At 42.3% G+C, this 19,251-nt stretch overlaps 1 protein-coding gene across 2 annotated transcripts in view; it reads right to left on the bottom strand.

Moving 5' to 3' along the window:
- Positions 1-18,047, bottom strand: part of garnl3 (GTPase activating Rap/RanGAP domain like 3) — a 90,434-nt gene extending 72,387 nt beyond the window's left edge. For both annotated transcript variants that reach the window (XM_063478209.1, XM_063478211.1), the window contains exon 1: positions 17,587-18,047. In XM_063478209.1, the coding sequence (XP_063334279.1) occupies positions 17,587-17,684 (98 nt within the window). In that variant the 5' untranslated portion in view covers positions 17,685-18,047. The remainder of the gene's footprint in view (positions 1-17,586) is intronic.
- Positions 18,048-19,251: the final 1,204 nt, after the last annotated feature.

The raw sequence follows: 19,251 nt of genomic DNA, 5'->3' as shown, positions 1-19,251 counted from the left end.
CACCTAAAGCTACCAACACACATGGCATTTTGTCTTGTTCGTTCTCTGGATGTGATAACCTTTATAAATAGCTCATGTTGAAATGCAGCTGTAATCTGCCACAGCCTGAAGCTTCAAAAACAAAATAAAAGAAGGAAAAAAAAAACCTTTTAAAGGAGACTGGAGTTCGTGTATGCAGTTTTCTCAGGTCAGGATTGAGTTACAATGAGCCAACCTGAGATAGCTCAACACCCCTAAGCTCTAATTAGAGCCCAGGGGCCAATAACTCGCACAAAGAGGCAGTCATACAAGTTACATAAACACAGCTCTGTCACACCCTCCCACTGTCACACCATATCGTGCACTGGTGTCCGTGGCCTTTGCATAAAGGGTTTATTCTTTTAACGGATGCTTATGAAGTTGTTCTTTAACAAGGGAAGTGAGAACAGGGATAGACTTCCTCTTCGCAGATCAGCCTGTTAATACGGCAAAGGGGGGTGGGGTTGGAGGGCGGGCATCCTGAATGCATAACAAAACGGGCTGAGAAGAAACACTACAGTAAGTGTAATATAACAACAGCCTGCTTGAGGTGATGAATATAATGCACAGCTTACGTACAAAGTTAAATAATACAGGACATGAATCCACCAAAATATTGCCTTTATTTTAGTTTGTACAGTTCTAATAAGTTTGACACAGCCTGCACTCTTTTAGGCAGCTTGCTTCTAATTTCTTTAAGTAGTCTTCAGGAATAGTTCTGCTTGAAGGATATTCAAAGCTCTTCTTTGGATCTCAGCTGCCTTTTATTCCATTCTTTGTAAAGGTGACACCACACTGTTTCAATAATGTTGCGATGCAGGCTCTGGGATGGGGCCAGTCCATAACTGATAGTGTTCCACTCTATGATGTTCTATTCAGGTATGCTTTTACTTCTTTTGGGATCATTGTTATGCTGAAAAATGAAGCTGTTGCCAATAAGATGCTTTCTAGACAGTATTGCATGTTGGATCAGACAGGAACACACCATTCTGTAGTGTTCATATTTCCATCAGCTTTGCAAGAGCTCCAACACCACTGGCTGAAATGCAGCCCCACACCATGACCGTGGTCTACAGATGGCTGCAGACACTCACTGTTGTACCTTTCTCCTGACTGTCAGCTCAATGTTGACTGTTACGTCCCCCCGAAGGGGTCTAGGCATGCGAGTGAGGGGACCAGTAACAAATGAGTCCAGAACAGAATGAAAGGAGAACAGACAGGTGCTTTTAGTAAATAAAATAGTCTTTATTATAAATAATCTTAACATAAAGAGCCGGCAACGCCGTTTTACCAATGACACTTGGAAAAAGGAAAAAAGGTTATAACAACAAAAAACACAACAACCAAACAAAAACTCCACACCACGAGGAGGCACTTCCAGGGGCCCACAAGCTCACCCTGTCACTAGCAGCAGCTAGCTTTACTGCTGCCGAGGCCCACAAGCCCACACTACTCACGTAAAGCAGCTATACTGCTTCCACAACTCCACACTTCAGGCAGGATAACCACACACCAAGACAACAAAGCAGAGACACCAGAGAACACCACCCTGCTCACAGCTCATCCCCAGTTTAAATAGCCTCAGAGGTGATTGCTGACTGGATTCAGGTGGCAAACGAGGCTAATTAAGAGCAGCTGTGTCCTGGGAGAGAGGAGCGTGAGAGAAACAGAGGGGGCAGGAGTGGCAAGAGAGGAGGAGGCGGAGAAAAACACCACGCCCACACAAGGGCAGTTTCAGGAGGCCCAGCTAGGGCCGTAACATTGACGATTAGAATCAAAAATGTATTTGATTGCCTATTGTCACTGATTTTCAGTCCAGTTCTTGTGTAACTTGGCATGCCTCAGCCTTTTCTATCTTTTCTACCCTTCTATTGAGAAAATTTCTGATGAGGTTTCTATGAACAGTAGATGAATCAACTGGTCCTGTGTCAGGTCATTTACTAAAGTCCCTAAAGACAAAATTTAAAATGGTTTCTTTACCAGGTTTAGTTTAAGTCAGTGTTAAATGGCTTTGCAGTCAGTTTGAAAGGTTGCCTCCTACCCGCGAGGCAACCTGTCCAATTAATTTGCAACTGGAAATTGATTAGCATAAGCAAAGAAAATTAAACATAATTAGTGGACTATTTTTTTCTAGTTGCAAAGAGTTGCTGCAATATTTAAATTATAGCTGCTTTATGTTGCAGAGCTTCAATTTAAAAAAAATTAATCTACTAAGATTTGTCTTCAGGACTTCAGCAGGAAGTTAAAGATCAATGTTTAGAATTTGTTTTTTAACTCTTGTATGTGTGCAGGACGCGGCAGTAGTGGACTTTCTCAGGCTCTTTGTTCCCCAGACGACTGGAACTTTAAAGATCAGGTTATATATGTAGGCGTAAGCATTACAGTGTGTGGATTTACAGTCCATGTGTCAATGCCAGTAAGGCTGAGGTGCAGAGGTACACTAATTGTTTATTCACTTGCAGGGTGAGCCACGGCAGTTGAAGCACATGAAGCTAGCTACAAGGTGGGGATCAAGAGCTCTTGACTCAATAGTGCGATAATCCCTTTGAGCTCCACCGCCCTCTCTCTGGACAGCTGCCACTCAGGCCCTGCAGTCTCACGATCTAAGCCACGGCACTTTTCCCACACATAGGATAAACGAGGCTTGTCTGAAAGTGTATAATATACAGTGATGGCTACATCACACGAAATCCAGTGGGAGTATCTTCTATAAATACATTGGTATGGATGAAAATGAGCGAAAAATGTAAACACTGCAGACAAATAATATGCAAAAGTGGACGACATGCACAGCGGGGTTATTATCTGTCATGTACGTGACATGCAAATGAAAACACCTGCCGTGATGTCACTTTTTTGATGAGCCGCTGCTTGTGGATAATGTGTAACCTGCAAGAGGAACCAGTCATTAAAGATGGCTCCATTTGATAGTGCTGTGTGATGCTGCAGAATTTGGAATCCATCCGATACCAAGTAAATACTGTACTGCCAATATCAATACATAAGCTGCCTTTGTCAGTTTAAAGTAAGGGAGAGCAGTGTGTTATGATTTATGAGTTGATCATAAATTTGCAAGTCATGAGCACATTTTAATGTCCATCACATCACAGTGATTTATACTTTCCACAATAATTAGAACACACAACAAACCACACCTTCCAGTTTTTCACCTATTTTGAAAGTGTGTTATTTTTTCTGAAGACCTGGAATGTAAATGTGCCCGTTTTTCAAACACTTTGGGTGAGCTTCCATTGTTAGAATATGACTGGCTGTGAAAAAACCAAAAACTAGGCGATACAGGTAAGTAAGTAAGTAAGTAAAACTTTATTTATATAGCAACTATCTAGATAAAAGATCACAAAGTGCTTCACACAAGAATAACAGAGCATAAAACAAAACAGACAACAGTTAACAAAATGCAATTCTAAAAAGATGTTTTTAGTTGTTTTTTGAAAGAAGCTACTGAGTCCAGAGATCTTATGCCCAGTGGGAGAGAGATCCACGTAGACATTTTTCATAGTGAAAAATGTTTGTTTTTTTCACAAAGTATCAATCCTATCATGCTAGTATCAATCCAGTACCAATGTTAGTATCAGTACTATCGATATTTGGATCATTCTGCCCACCTCTATTCCCTTTCATTATTGCAAGTTTGAGCGATTATAATGATTACCACACTGGAAGAGGAGCTTGACCTAGCTTGGACTGTGCAGGATTTTATCAATGGTGTAAATCAGGGGTCCACAATCCCAGTCCACGAGGGCCGGTGTCCCTGCAGGTTTTAGATGTGTCCTTGATCCATCAGAGCTGATTTAAATGGATAAATTACCCTTTCAACATGTCTTGAAGTTCTCCAGAGGCCTGGTAATGAACTAATCATGTGATTCAGGTGTGTTGACCCAGGGTGAGATCTAAAACCTGCAGGGACACTGGCCCTCGCGGACTGGGATTGGGGACCCCTGGTGTAAATGAACTACTGTAAATGCTTGCTACTCATAGTCCAGCTTCACCATCAGGGTTTTGTATTTCAGTGTGCATGTTGCTGCACAACATTTACATCACAGTTACAGTTGCTTAGGTACCTATCAGAGAAGGAAGCATGTCAAAATGCAATGACTTTAGGACAATGAAAGAGTCATTCCCTAACACACACACACACACACACACACACACACACACACACACACACACACACACACACACGATTTGGATTCAGGCCTTGGCTTCTCTGTTCTTAGTGCATCTCAAATGCCAGCCGGTCACCATGTGGCCTCAGTGAAATGCCACTATGTCAGGCTGTGTCGATTGATGATGGCAGTCACGTTAAATGTAATCAGGTGAATTAACCTTTTGCCTGTGACGCTCAGACCAGTCCTGGACACCTCTGTGCCCTTGGCACTTTAGCTACATGTGCATGCGAGTGTCTGCTTTTGTATGTTTTTGTTTAACGCCAAAACTGTGTTTCAGACCTGGTCACTACCAAACAGCACTGGCATTAACAACAAGAGCTAAAAGACTTTATTACTCTCAGATTTACGGGAAAATGTATAGAAACGCGTGACATAGAAACACCACTTGAAAAAGAGAGAGCAAAACTGCTTGACAAAATGCAGAGGGCTGGCCCACAAGAAACATATCGTTATTAAATAGTGCCATATCCACAGTTAAAAGACCTACAACTGAGAAATAATATTAACTCTATGAATAAAGTACTACTGAGAAATGAGAATTCCTATATCTTCAATCATGTAATGTACCCACGCTTACAGTATGACCGTTTCAAGCAACAGGAGTCAATGCAAAATATAATAGAGTATGCCCAGTATCCAAAGTGACAGATTTAGTGACAGCTGATATTGGAACCACTTGGGTTTTTTTAGTTTATAATGACTGAATCTAATATGTTTCCCTTTGTAACAAAAATATGTCTTTATTACCATAAACACTGTTAGGAATTTGAACTTTGAAATCAAAGAAAAACATCTTTTTTCCATATTTTCCTTATTGGACATTTGTTGTTGTTTTTAGGCTCATGAGAGGTACGGAGCTCCTGACACACCGTGTAGATGAGTGCACTGCTTGAATGCAGAATAGACATAAGATAAATTCAGCTTTTTTCACGAAAATAAACACGGTGAAGTTAATGCCTGATATGAAACCCTGGGTGGACTCCTCCTGGTGTCCTCACAGATGTCACTGCTTTTTAATGTACACCCTCCTCCTAGTGGAGAGACGTGATATCAAACATGCTGCTCAACGTGAATTTGAACTCATCCTCACATAATCTGAGCAGTTATAAAATCTCACATTGTGAGAGATGTGTACCTGTGTGTGAGTGCGAATTCTTCAATCCTTCTCTTTTCAGCCTATATCATGCCGCCATATGGTCCCACTGTTTTTACAGGGAGAGTCTGCCCTCTTGTGGTTTTAGCTTTTATCACAGTTGAATGAGAAGGAAAATTGCACAATCATCAAGTATTAGTTCTTGGTGGCACGAATTTTGTGAGATGTAGGAAATATTATTAGCAAGTCTGCAGATATTGCAGCTGCACATTACTGCTGTGTTACCATATCCCAAAGGAGTTGTGATAGACTCTAATCAGAGACAGAAGCCACTGAAGTCCACTTAACTCTTTCTCATGTTCATAAGAGCAGTTTCAGACAACTTACATCATCATACTGCGGGCAACCTTTGGAAGATGCGCACAGTCGGCAGCAATATTTAAATAAGCTTTGGCCTTTAAAGTAAAATGAGTGGGAACAGCAACTGTTTACACAAGCCAGGTTGGGTCCATGAATTCATGCTGTTGAAGCCAAATTTTCTGAGCCTACCATCTTCAGCCTCAGCAGAAACTGAGTTTGATCTGACTGTTCTGTTTGCCATGTCTTAGAGGGCCTGTGTCCACTGTAGTTTCACATTTCTGTTTTTGGTTGACAACAATGGAGCCCAACATCATTTTCTTCTGTTCATGTGAGGTGTTTTGCATTCTGATATAATCTGTGGTTTCACAGCTGTTGTGTCTGATTCACGCATTATTCTCTGAACCATGCACAGCTACTGCTCGTTTGCAACATGATGATTAAACTCCAGAAACTGTTTTGCTTGGAGATCGGCAGTTTCAAGAACACTAAAGCCACGATCAAAGTCACTGAGTTTACATTTTGTCCCCACCCTGATGTTTGTCTTTCTGAGAATACATGACCTCTGACTTTAATCTTTAACTTTTTAATCAGAATATAGCATCAAGTCAATTAAACTTGTAGGATTTGTGGATCAGTTTCAGCTGCTTAGGTGTTAATGAAATTAACAACAGGTGCAATAGAGCAGCAACAATGAGACAACAACCAAATCAGGAGTGGTGGAGGCACAGGTAGAGGTGGAGGCCACTGACATTTTTTCCCTCCCCATCTTTTCTGACTGTTTTGTCACTAGTTTTTCATTTAACTGGGGTCAGTATCATTACTGGTAGCGATACCTGGACCCTACAGAGGTTGTAGGAAGTACCTCCAGGATAGCACATCAATATCTACCATTGCCAGAAGGCTTGCTGTGTCCCCCCAGCACAGTCTAGAAAACATGGAGGAGATTCCAGGAAGCAGGCAGTTACTCTAAGAGCTTGACAGGGCTGTAGAAGTTCCAAACCCATCAGCAGGACTGGTATCTACTCCTTTGTGCAAGGATGAACAGTGTGAGCTCAGCCAGACCTACAAAGTGACGTCCAGCAGTACACTGGTGTGAATGTCTGTGACCAAACAATCAGAAACAGATTTCATGAGTGTGGCCTGAGGGCATTCGCCATAGAATACCAGAATTGGCAGGTCCACCAGTGGCAGCCTGAGCTTTTCACAGATGAGAGCAGGTTTGCCCTGATGCTACCTGTAACACCATTCAGCATGACTGGTTTGGTGGTTGGTCAGTGATGGTGTAGGGAGGCATATCCATGGAGGGACACGCAGCCCTTTACAGTTTAGGCAAAAGAACTCTGACTGCCAGATTTGGGAGGAGATTCCCAGGACACCACCTATTGTCTCATTAGGAGCATGTCCTGATGTTGTCAGGAATGCCATACAAACTACTGAGCACCATTTTTCATACCATTAATTTTCATTTTTATTAAATGACATTAAATGGCATCATTTCATTTGTAACGCATTACCCAGTCCCCAGTAGTGTAGATATCCAGCATGTTTTTTAGATTGAGATCTGATATGTTTTCAAAGTATTCCTTTCATTTTTTAGCATTGCACATTTGCATGTACTTGATTTCATAGTTTAGTAAGGCTGCAACGACTCATCACAATAATCGATGACGCCTGTGTATACACATAGTACTCAGTTTCTTGTTATCAGAATTAACTATATTGACATTAGTCTCTTAACTTTCCAACTAATGCAAACATCACACCAAAGGTCATTTAAAAATGTGGTTACCAGACAAAAAAGTATGAAAGACACTAGCCTAATTTTCTTATTTTTCAACAGGTTATCTCAATTTAAAAGCATTAAACAGTCCCACTTACTTTAACCTCCTCTTGCCTTGGGCCATATCATTGCTGTCTCAACTTCCTCAAAGGGTGTTCCCACACTAAAATGCAACAGTATATCACTTCCGTTCCTCATTTGGATGACACATGAGGTGCTAAAGCCTAAAATTTCTCAGAGGGTGTCTTAAAGACTCTGTGTCGGACATCTCGGCAACAATAGTGATGTACTGTTGGGAAAATGCATCTGTGAGTATGCACCTGTTTGTGTAAACCAACATGCATGCTTTCTTCATCCAAAACAACACAGAAGAAATAGCATCATGCAATGTAATCTGTACGCAACTGCAGCATGAGACCTATAGTGGGGTGGAGTGGGGGGTTTGCAACAACTCCTTTGAGCAGTTTTCTGAAATACAAGCTCAAATTTAAGCGAGTTTATTTCAGCTTTGCCTTCACAACCTCTGCATGCCCTTATTTTTCTACAAGTGCGTTTAAACTGCACTTCCATCTCCTTCTTTCTTACATGTCTTGTTCTGTTGCTCACCCGCTAACCAAGAAGTGGTTTTGGCTGGCCTCCTATAAAACCGCAGGGTAAAAATGTCCAACAGTAACCCTTCACACGCTCCATTTCTCACATCATCTCTCCTGGATAACTTTTTAAGTATGACCACGATACAGCTGGTGGGTGTGAAACAGCATATGTTGTATACTCACAGCTTTTCTATATGTGCAGACTTCCTTTCAACTTTCAAACATTTACTTTCACTTTGAAAGTGACCTTGCTATAAAGGCAGTTTGTAATACTTTGCGAAAAAAATAAAACGCTCCCCAGATTATGAGTCTTGTGTGCATGTGGCTTGCGGCTGAGCTTGAGGTGGCCACATCTCAACCAATACCCGGCTTTAAGTACAACTCGCTCTATGCTTGGTCTTATTCCGGCCAACTATAATGGGAAATGTTTTCCACTCCAAGCTTTCCTGGAGCAGTGCACAGTGCATTTTAATGTGTAGGTATGTGTCTAAAAAACCCTAAATGGAAGCAGATGTTTTAGTCAAAAGAATAAAAGTTTACATGGGGTTGTAATCAAGTGAGGGACTTTTCTTTCGTTTTCAGCTTCTTCTTTTTTTTCTTCCTCGTAGTAATTTGAGTCTATTTTTCTGTCAAAATGAGCCTGGTGCGCTGCATCGTGCGCATGGCTGAACTGAGCTGGGTTGTGCTGAGCTATGCAGCCACATATGGGAGCGATTACAGTCCAGTGTTTATCAGACCTTGCTGAGAGACCGACTGTGTGGCTGAGCAGAGCAGAACCAGCCGTGTGCACATGATTTCAGTTCCCAGCCTACAACCTTGTAGGGAAAATCAGACAAGTAATACAATATAGCAAAACAGCGTGCGATCGGCACTCCTGGGAGCAGAAACTGAAATAACTGGTTAGTTTACCAGTTGGATAATTCATTTATAGGAAATGTATGTACGATCATTTCCATACTATAGTTAAAAAACAGGGGAGGTGCCAAAATTCAAAGCCTCAAAGTGTGTTGACAGATCTGCTGCATATGTGAAAACAGTTGTAAAAAGCTGCTCATGTCTCCAGAGGGAGCTGTGTGAACTTGGAAATGTAATATAAAAAAGCAACAAAAACAAATCAAGGGATGTGGAGTCACCCATGAGTGAAAGAAACTGTAAAAATGTTTTAGAAAAAAAGTACGTATATATAATCTTACATGTCAAAACACGTTTTATTGTCATGCAAGTATTTCCAAATGTTTTGAGCCACCCCTGATTTCTTTAGATTTTGCAGGAAAATGGGAGAAAGGTGCACTGACTTATTGAAACATATGTAAGAATTTATGGGAATGCAGTATATAAAGGCCAAAACAGAATCTGTACATCATGCTGATAATGATTTCAACCAAAAGTCATTTTTACTCAATTTTGTGTGTAATTTGACACATCTCAGGCTTTTCTTCCTGTTTCCTTTACTTAAGAATGACTTCTAAACAGCTAAGCATACGTCAAGGTCATTTGTGATGAAGCGACAGTGAACAATAGATGGATCAACTGAAAGGCCAGACACATCTCTCAGACACCTGTCAAACACTGTTATCAGTGGTGCTTCTTGTAGATTCAACTGCAGAAATGGGAAAAATTGTGTGTTTTTGTGACAGACGTCTGCTAACAAAGTGCTTAAAGATATGTCTTAAAACTGGTTCTTTGCCTAGTTGTCAAAAAGCACAACATAGTCCATTCCCTGGATTTTTATACTCATTCATCAGTCAGTGTTACGTGATTTAAAAAGAAAACAAACATTTCCCTGAAGATAAACAGTTACAAGAAGTCGAATGACAATGCATGAAAAAACAACCAATGTCTAAAGAAAAACTTTGAGAGACTTAGATAAAGACTGGAAAACTATTGCTTAAGACCTCTTTAAAAATGACAAGAAAATCTCCTTGGAAGCAAAATATGAAGAAATTAAGGGTGACTCAACACTTTTGCACAATACTGTATAGTGTAAATATGAAACCTTTGCATATGGGTAAGAAGGAAGTATGTTTAGCTGAACTCTAAGATACACTCCCTATCTGTTAGTAAATGTATCTGCAGCAGTTAATTTGCATTGGGAGTAATGATGAACCTGAAGAACGTATGAAATAAGAACCTTTATTGCACTCTTGTAAACTGGCTGTAAATGTAAAATTTAAACCATATTAAGATAGCAACTTGAAATGATCACACTGGATTCCTTTCACATTTTAAATACATCTCTTATTAAATTTGTCAACATTAGTTTCCTCCATTAACCACAAACACCTTAGGTTAAACAGGATTTTGTGTATTTTCTTTAGCAGCTAGCTTTCTGGACATGTGATGAAAATAGAGGAAAGGAGCCAATGACAGAGGAGGTTTCTGATCAAAAAGTCAACAAAATGACTTTAACCCACAGATTAAGAAACCACAGGCTGCTTACTGTTTAAAACCACAATCAACATTGCTTTGCTTTAAAAATCTGTGACAATAAAGGCCCATTAAGCCTCGAAAGGTTAAGAGACTGAACCTTAACAAACCATAAACATGGCTCTGTCACATGACTCTGACAGATAGATCGGGTGAATGATAATATCGGTGTATTAAAGGTTTATGTCAGAATTAAATGCTCTTCTTTATTTATTTTAGAAAACTGAACATAGTGGTTTTCCAGGCATCTGGGAGCAAGCTGGGGAGGGGGACATCTGGGCATCTCCACATAGAGACGCACCCTGGACCTCAAACTGAGAAAAAGAAGACCATATTTAAAATGTTGTTGTGAGTCATTAAAAACAAAATCATCAACTTTAGTTGTTTGATTTGCAGGACATAAACAATCCTAGTTACAGTTAACCTTTAATGCATTAAATTCTAACTGTCTACACCGCTCCTGCGCTCATCTTTCAATGCAAACACATACTGTGCAGAACAAGCTTTACATCTGTGCGAGAGAACGTCCACAGTATGCAAAGCAGAGGAGTACCTTAAGTCAGCAAAAATGTCAAACGGTCCACCCAACCAGCCTCCCCCTCCTCCTGCTGGGTGCTTTATGACAGACTGTAAAGCAGGGGGAGACCCCAGTAAACCAGCCTATCACAGCCACTTTCAGTCTGCATGAGAGTGCATCAGCATTGCCTCTGCACATAAACAGAAGGTTGGTGTATTGGAAGGTCTAAAAACAACCTACAGGAAAGCATCTAACATTTGAAGCCTACTATAAAAAATTCACCAGGAAACCACAAAAGGACAAACACTAATATATGTTTCCTTCTTTTTTTTCTTCTTAAAGATACAGTGGCTTGCAAAAGTATTCGGCCCCCTTGAACTTTTCCACATTTTGTCACATTACAGCCACAAACATGAATCAATTTTATTGGAATTCCACATGAAAGACCAATACAAAGTGGTGTACACGTGAGAAGTGGAACGAAAATCATACATGATTCCAAACATCTTTTACAAATAAATAACTGAAAAGTGGGGTGTGCGTAATTATTCAGCCCCCTGAGTCAATACTTTGTAGAACCACCTTTTTCTGCAATTACAGCTGCCAGTCTTTTAGGGTATGTCTCTACCAGCTTTGCACATCTAGAGACTGAAATCCTTTTGCCCATTCTTCTTTGCAAAACAGCTCCAGCTCAGTCAGATTAGATGGACAGCGTTTGTGAACAGCAGTTTTCAGATCTTGCCACAGATTCTGGATTGGATTTAGATCTGGACTCTGACTGGGCCATTCTAACACATGGATATGTTTTGTTTTAAACCATTCCATTGTTGCCCTGGCTTTATGTTTAGGGTCGTTGTCCTGCTGGAAGGTGAAACTCCGCCCCAGTCCCAAGTCTTTGGCAGACTCCAAGAGGTTTTCTTCCAAGATTGCCCTGTATTTGGCTCCATCCATCTTCCCATCAACTCTGACCAGCTTCCCTGTCCCTGCTGAAGAGAAGCACCCCCAGAGCATGATGCTGCCACCATCATATTTGACAGTGGGAATGGTGTGTTCAGAGTGATGTGCAGTGTTAGTTTTCCGCCACACATAGCGTTTTGCATTTTGGCCAAAAAGTTCCATTTTGGTCTCATCTGACCAGAGCACCTTCTTCCACATGTTTGCTGTGTCCCCAACATGGCTTGTGGCAAACTGCAAACGGGACATCTTATGGTTTTCTGTTAACAATGGCTTTCTTCTTGCCACTCTTCCATAAAGGCCAACTTTGTGCAGTGCACGACTAATAGTTGTCCTATGGACAGATTCCCCCACCTGAGCTGTAGATCTCTGCAGCTCGTCCAGAGTCACCATGGGCCTCTTGGCTGCATTTCTGATCGGCGCTCTCCTTGTTCAGCCTGTGAGTTCAGGTGGACGGCCTTGTCTTGGTAGGTTTACAGTTGTGCCATACTCCTTCCATTTCTGAATGATGGCTTGAACAGTGCTCCGTGGGATGTTCAAGGCTTGGGAAATCTTTTTGTAGCCTAAGCCTGCTTTAAATTTCTCAATAACTTTATCCCTGACCTGTCTGGTGTCTAAATCCAATCAAGAATCTGTGGCAAGATCTGAAAACTGCTGTTCACAAACGCTGTCCATCTAATCTGACTGAGCTGGAGCTGTTTTGCAAAGAAGAATGGGCAAGGATTTCAGTCTGTAGATGTGCAAAGCTGGTAGAGACATACCCTAAAAGACTGGCAGCTGTAATTGCAGCAAAAGGTGGTTCTACAAAGTATTGACTCAGGGGGCTGAATAATTATGCACACCCCACTTTTCAGTTATTTATTTGTAAAAAATGTTTGGAATCATGTATGATTTTCGTTCCACTTCTCACGTGTACACCACTTTGTATTGGTCTTTCACGTGGAATTCCAATAAAATTGATTCATGTTTGTGGCTGTAATGTGACAAAATGTGGAAAAGTTCAAGGGGGCCGAATACTTTTGCAAGCCACTGTACATATGCTCACCACTCCCACTCCAGTTCAGTTACGAAGCGCACGGAGAGCAGCGGATTTCGGCTTCTCCTAGATTCGGTCTTTAGGCGATGTGACGCGCAGCAACCCCCCCCCCCCCCCCCCCCCCCACCCACACACACACACACACACACACACACCCTCACACCTCTAGACACAAAACACTGTGGGTTTGGCAACAGGCAAGGTTAATGAAGACACTGACAGCACTTCAAAGCGCGTGTGCTCGAATAACCGCTCGAGTGAGAAGTTCAAGGCAAGTGAGGATGAAAGGGCGAGTGACTAACATTCTGTGAGAGTTTCACAGCTCGCAGGCCACCACAGAGATCTACTGTATTTGCACAGGTGACGTTGGTACTGCACTGTTAGTCTAATGAGTGAATAGAGGCATACACAGGCAGATAAGCCAACAGAAAAGTGATTGATGAACAGCACAAAACAACTAACCCATGCTGTGAAAACCTAATCTTCCCCTGCCTATAATGCAAACAGACTTCTTATCTTGAACTGTTTAATAGGTCTGTGTTACAAAATTAAACCATAGTAATCTATTATTTTACTCACATGTTGTTCTCTGTTGGTCTCTGTTAGTCTCCCTTGCGGTCCAGTAACATGCAGCTACCACTTAAATAAACTATAGCTTCTTGATGAGGGACTGATAAGTGACCCCCCCCCCAAAATTCGACACAGCGAGGTTTCCCCTGAGTTTTTGATTCAGGCTTCATCAGGGGACGTCTTCTTCCCTGTGGCCTCTTTGTTTTTCATCTTTGTGCTTACTAGTAGCAATGAGTGCTCACATAGTTCTCTTTGTCTCTCTTGCACTATTTCCTGAAGTTGCGATTGTTCTGCCAGTTCGTGGTCAGAGTCGAGCCAGCTCTTTCTTGGCTCCTTGAAGTGACACCTAGCCTAATCTCGTTGACGCACAATTAGCTAAGGCTGGTGGGGAGTGCTCTGAGACAAACCAGAGCCAAGAGTTTAGTGACAGGCGGACTTGACAAACAGACGTGTTGCGATTGTTTTGGAAAACAATGGAAAAAGACTGTAATTAGGTAAGGATTTGTTATTCCTGGAGGATATCCAGACTCTCCCTCTGTCAAGCTCAAAGCTCCAGGGCAAAGACAATGCTTTCTATGTACTTGCTTTGAGTGTATGCACAAGCATAATTAACCTCATATTTCTTAAAACATACTCCAGAGATTAGCAGAGCATTTCTAGAACACTGTCAGTCTCAGGCTGGATCCAAACAGATTCAGCAGAACTGGAGATAGTCTTTGCTTCCCTTCTTTTTTTCAGAGAAGCACCCTTTCTGTGAAAACCTGGTAGCCATGTTGTCCTGGAGTCTATGCCAGCTAACACTGGATGAAAAGGGCACACCTTAAACAGCCCACCAGTCTATCACAGGGTTTCACGTCCACAGTTTGCACATATGGCCAAGTTAGTTTAACCAGTTCGACTAACTAGCAACCCCCCCCCCCCCCCCCCCCCCACACACACACACACACAATCCAGTCACAGGAGATTGCCCAGACCTTCATGATGACACGTGACAGTGCTAAGAACTGCAAAGCTACAAGACCCAATGATGCTTTTAAAATTGATCTTCCTTCGTAAATATTGACTGGTAGAGAGAACAGGAAGTCCTCGAGGCTACAGAGGAAGCTTCAAAATTCCCCCAAAGGCTATAAGTCAGCAGACTTGGGTTCCCAAATTAGTCACTGTACATTTCATTGCTAAACTGGAGAACTGAGAGCATTATGCTTATAGCAAATGTAGGCTTGAGCCACAAGGTACAGAGGTCCACGGTAGGCTATGGAGTCTAGATAGGCCTGAGTGTAAAATTGGTGGACTTTCCCTTTAAGTCCAGACACCTTTAGACATGTGCACAACTGTACTTGATGCGCAGAAATACACACACCAGCTGAACCACCTGCATCCCTCACCGAATAAATCAAGACCAGCAGAGGAAAATGGCCCCGTAATTGTTTTCAGTGGTCCATCTAAGCATTGCAGCTACATGCTGTCAGTGAGAATATCCGCCAACTGGTGTTCCGCTGACTTTGTTAGATAAGGCTTAGTCATGATGAAGCAGTGTCCAGATCACAGTTGGAAATATTAATGGGATGTGGCATGTTTATACCAGAGTGTATTAACTCCAGCAGCTTAGCACCGATCATGACAGCTTTACACCGTTAACTGAGCTTTTGGACTTGTCGTGAAATGACGACACGATTGACTGACCATTTGTTGCAGAACATCGTGGGGACTTTCATGCTTTCAGACATCTGATAAATGTCACATTGGACTTTGGGAAATTACGATCTTCATCTTTCATCGCTTTTTTTCCTCCCCCTTTTCAGATTTATGGGCCAAGCAACGAATGAATCAACTGAGAAAATAATAACAAGATTAAATGATCACAACAGAATCATTAGCTGGTGCCCTAAGGAACTCCTTTCAAATGCTGCAAGATGTTTCCCACTGTCTGCAGCCCGGAGGAGAAAATGTCTAGATAAAGCTGCTTCATAATAGAGTTTGCTACACGTATGTGTAGAACAACTCTGCCAGTTTGTGTGAGAGAGAGCAAGCCTGATCCTGCCTGTGACACCATGTTTCTAACGTACAGTATGTGTGCTTAAGAAGTGGTCACAATGTGTCACATCTGTACGGTCAGATGTGACACTCTGCACTGCCTCTCTGCAGTGCAATGAATTATACACAGACTTCTCAGCAGAAGCCTCTCACTTGAGTGTCTTCCATATCCACCCCTCCACCTCTCAGTACAGCAGAGAATCTATTTCCCCACGCAGTCCCACTTTAGGCCTGCCTCTGATTGATTGTCTGTTAAACTGCTAGTGTCTGAGAGACAGAGTGCCAGGAAGCTTTACAATGTGACTCTGGGTCCAGCGCAGAACAGCACAGAAATGGAGGAAGCTCATTCACTGCACGAGACAGGTCTGGCTCATTAGAAGGGATGTGTAATTTGAATGTAAGTGGACACAAAACTAGCCAAATTTCAACCCACATATGCACCCTGTGTGCAAAACATGGCTCTGTTGCCATAAGTCAGACGTGCAGTCAGAGATTTAGCCATCTCCCTGACAGAAGTCTCACCATCAATAGACACACTGGGACAAAGTTATAAGCCATAAGAGCAATGAAGCGAGATCCGTGAGTAATCTTGCACTGGTGTACACCTCCGCAGCTCGTCTGAAACGGCAGGAAATTGGAGTGAAGGTAGGAGTAGTCAAGATGATATGACCACAGTGATAAAACTTGATTCCTAACAATTCATCATTAATATGGAAATCAATCATAGGAATCCCTTTTTAAATATGTATATTTATTTGCCTTTCCAAGCCTCACATTGCGGTAGATAATGGAAAATCAAACACAGATCAAATGGGGGATTCATTAAATGTTGATATCAGTCTGTGCTCTGTCTCTAGGAAAACGAACAGATGAGTTTTTAATGAACAAAAAAAGTGACTTGGCTCAATATTGCACAGACACAGCACTCTGACTGAGTACCTGCAGGTTATACTGCCACACTATTGGACCTAAAAGCTCAGAATTGTGAGCCTTCCATTTTTTATATATAAGCGTTTTGCTTTATACACCAAACAATTAACAGAGAAAGTTACCTTAGTTAAAACGACCACCTAACAGATCTGCTGTCACAAGTTCTCAACAAACACTCCCGGCATGGGAGTATAGTCAACAAAAAAGCGATTATGTAAAGAGGAAGGAACTGGTGTGACATCAGTAAAGTGAGAGTCTTTTAAGTAAAACTGCAGCTTAGTTGCCCTGACCAAGGTACCCAAACCATTTGATGAATGATGTTACAGCAGATAAACCACAGTAGGAGGTTGCCACAGGAAGCCACACGTTCAAGCACCAGCGGGAGGTTAAACCCAGCTGTACCACACAGCCAAGTCATATTAGCTCCGCAGCCTGTGGTCTACTTGTCACCAAGGCCCTCCCCGCCTTCACCTGTTTGGATGTCTGAACTCACAGGTGCCTCCTGGCATAACACTACCGCATGTGATCTCATAATACCTGCTACGTGGATTTGTTTGTATTCTACAGTGCATGTTGGTGGCAAGTGGGCTGCACGATCAGCACCTGAATCGGGCTCTAAAATCACCAAAGACCGCGTCCTGCAGCTGGGCAGCTCTGTCAATAATGCAGAGTCAGGCGCAGACAAAAAGAGCCCGTGCGTAACGCATCCTTCCACGGTCCGATAAGAAACGTGAACGCACGGTGCTGAGATGGAAACGGCATGATGGCCAAAATGCATCTTTTCATTTGAAACAGAGGTTAAAACCTGTCATGGTTATGAATGTACGGTCTTTTTGGATCAACAATGCTTGTTTTTCCTTTCTCGGGGAATCCCTCTGCTCATCTATGCGCGCGCACACGCCAGATCCCGGTTAAATCCCCGATCCACAAGGTGAAACATAGATCAGAAACTAAGTGCCAGCTCTTGTCACGAGAGTGCAGCTCCAGTGGGATACTCTGGCCATTTTTTGATCGCCCTCATGTCCCAGACAGAAATGAAATCGCCCACCGTTAAGAAAAAAAAGAAAAAGAAAAGAGGACCTACCTGGAAATCTCGAAGCTGCAACCCTTCCGAAGGAGCAAGGCTCTCTTCCGCATGATGCCTTTGTCTTTCCCAAGATACACATTTTTTTCTGAATTCATGGGTGCTGGGCAAACAGGTAGACTCGGGGAAACCGCGGCGCTTAAGAGAAAAAAAAAGAAAATGTCCAATATCGAGCAATGGACTGCGAGAGGCGGAAGAGAGAAAGAGAGCGAGGGGGGAAAGGGAAAAACAGGGTAGAAAAAGGCTCTGTTGACGCTCAGTTCACCTCAGTGGAGCAAGGAAAGTGGGCTTGCAGACTTTCCTCTCCTCAGGCTAGACAAAAGACTGCCCGCTGAACGCTTTCAGAGATGCATGTTGCCGGGGCTGGTTTCACTTCATGCGCGCTTATTGGAGCAGGCTGTAGCGGGTCTGCTGCAGTCGTCACCCTGAGCGGACTGCGCTGAGGAGTCTCCGTCGCTCCAGAGATCCCGATCCTGTTATCCACTAATGTGGAGCTCACAGCGCTCCTTCAGCTTCAGCCCAGCACTGAGTGGCTGCTCGTCAGTGACCTCATAAAACCCGACGGAGAGAGCGAGAAAGAGGGAGAGAGAGTAAAGAGTGAGCGAGAATTGAGTCAAATGAAGTTATTTGCGCGTGAGAAGGGAAGATAAATTGATGAAGTGAGAGTTGAACCGCGAACGTGATTTATACTCTTGTTGTATGTTAGTAAAGGAAAACTGAGAGCATTCTCCACCAAACATGTATGAGACTGATGTGCTGAGTTTTGGACTGGCTCAGTAACACATGTTCGTGAATTTGCTGGCACTAGGGCTTAAACCCTTCAATGAGCCACATTGGACATTTTTATTTATAAAACTTCTTAGTGAAAAACAAAAACTATTAAAAAGAAGAAAATTAAACCAGCGGTAAAACCTTTGTCTGCACATGTTTGAAAACACACACACACACACACACACACACACACACACACACACACACATAAACAAATCTGTGCTGCTAGCGCTAGCTGTGGCATCAAATGTTTATGGGTGGGCAACTTGAGTTTTGCTGTTAAGATGCATCTCTGGGAGATGTACATGATGTGCCTGATTTTGTACATGATTCCTAACAAACATAAGCATAAGAAACAAATGTGTTAAACTTGGAGTAAGAGCGCTAATATGTTCTGGTCTGTAGCAGCTATAGGTTGACTGAAGAACAGCAATCACTTCAAGAATGAACATTTGTTCTTAGTGAGAGTGAGGGCACTTTCACATAGAACCAGCATGTTCTGTGCTGTGCTCCGAACCCCATTTTTTTCTGTCACATAATAACAGTGTCCTACTGCATAGGAAAGCACAGCCCAAGCACACTGGACAGATAGCTCTTGTGTATCCAACAAAGTTCAGTACAGCTGAAAACTGTACTAGTTGAGTACAGTGGCCAGCTCAGAACAAATTGTGGACATTTCACTCAACCTAACTATTGAGGGGTCACAGGAGTTATTTGAAAGTTTATTGACTTTTGCATATGTGGTAGATGCTAGCAGCTCTGACAACAAGACACTATTTAATGCCCTAAGAATGACAGCAGACTGGTCCTGCTGTGCTTTTGTTTCTGCTGTTGTCTAAATTAGACTTGCGATAAAGCAGTCATCAAAAAAAATCAGTCAAAACAATACTAATG

Source organism: Pelmatolapia mariae, linkage group LG7 (genome assembly GCF_036321145.2).
Source record: "Pelmatolapia mariae isolate MD_Pm_ZW linkage group LG7, Pm_UMD_F_2, whole genome shotgun sequence".
Lineage (NCBI taxonomy): Eukaryota > Metazoa > Chordata > Actinopteri > Cichliformes > Cichlidae > Pelmatolapia > Pelmatolapia mariae.
The sequence above is the reverse complement of the archived record's forward strand: the minus strand, read 5'-3'. Positions and strand labels throughout refer to the sequence as shown.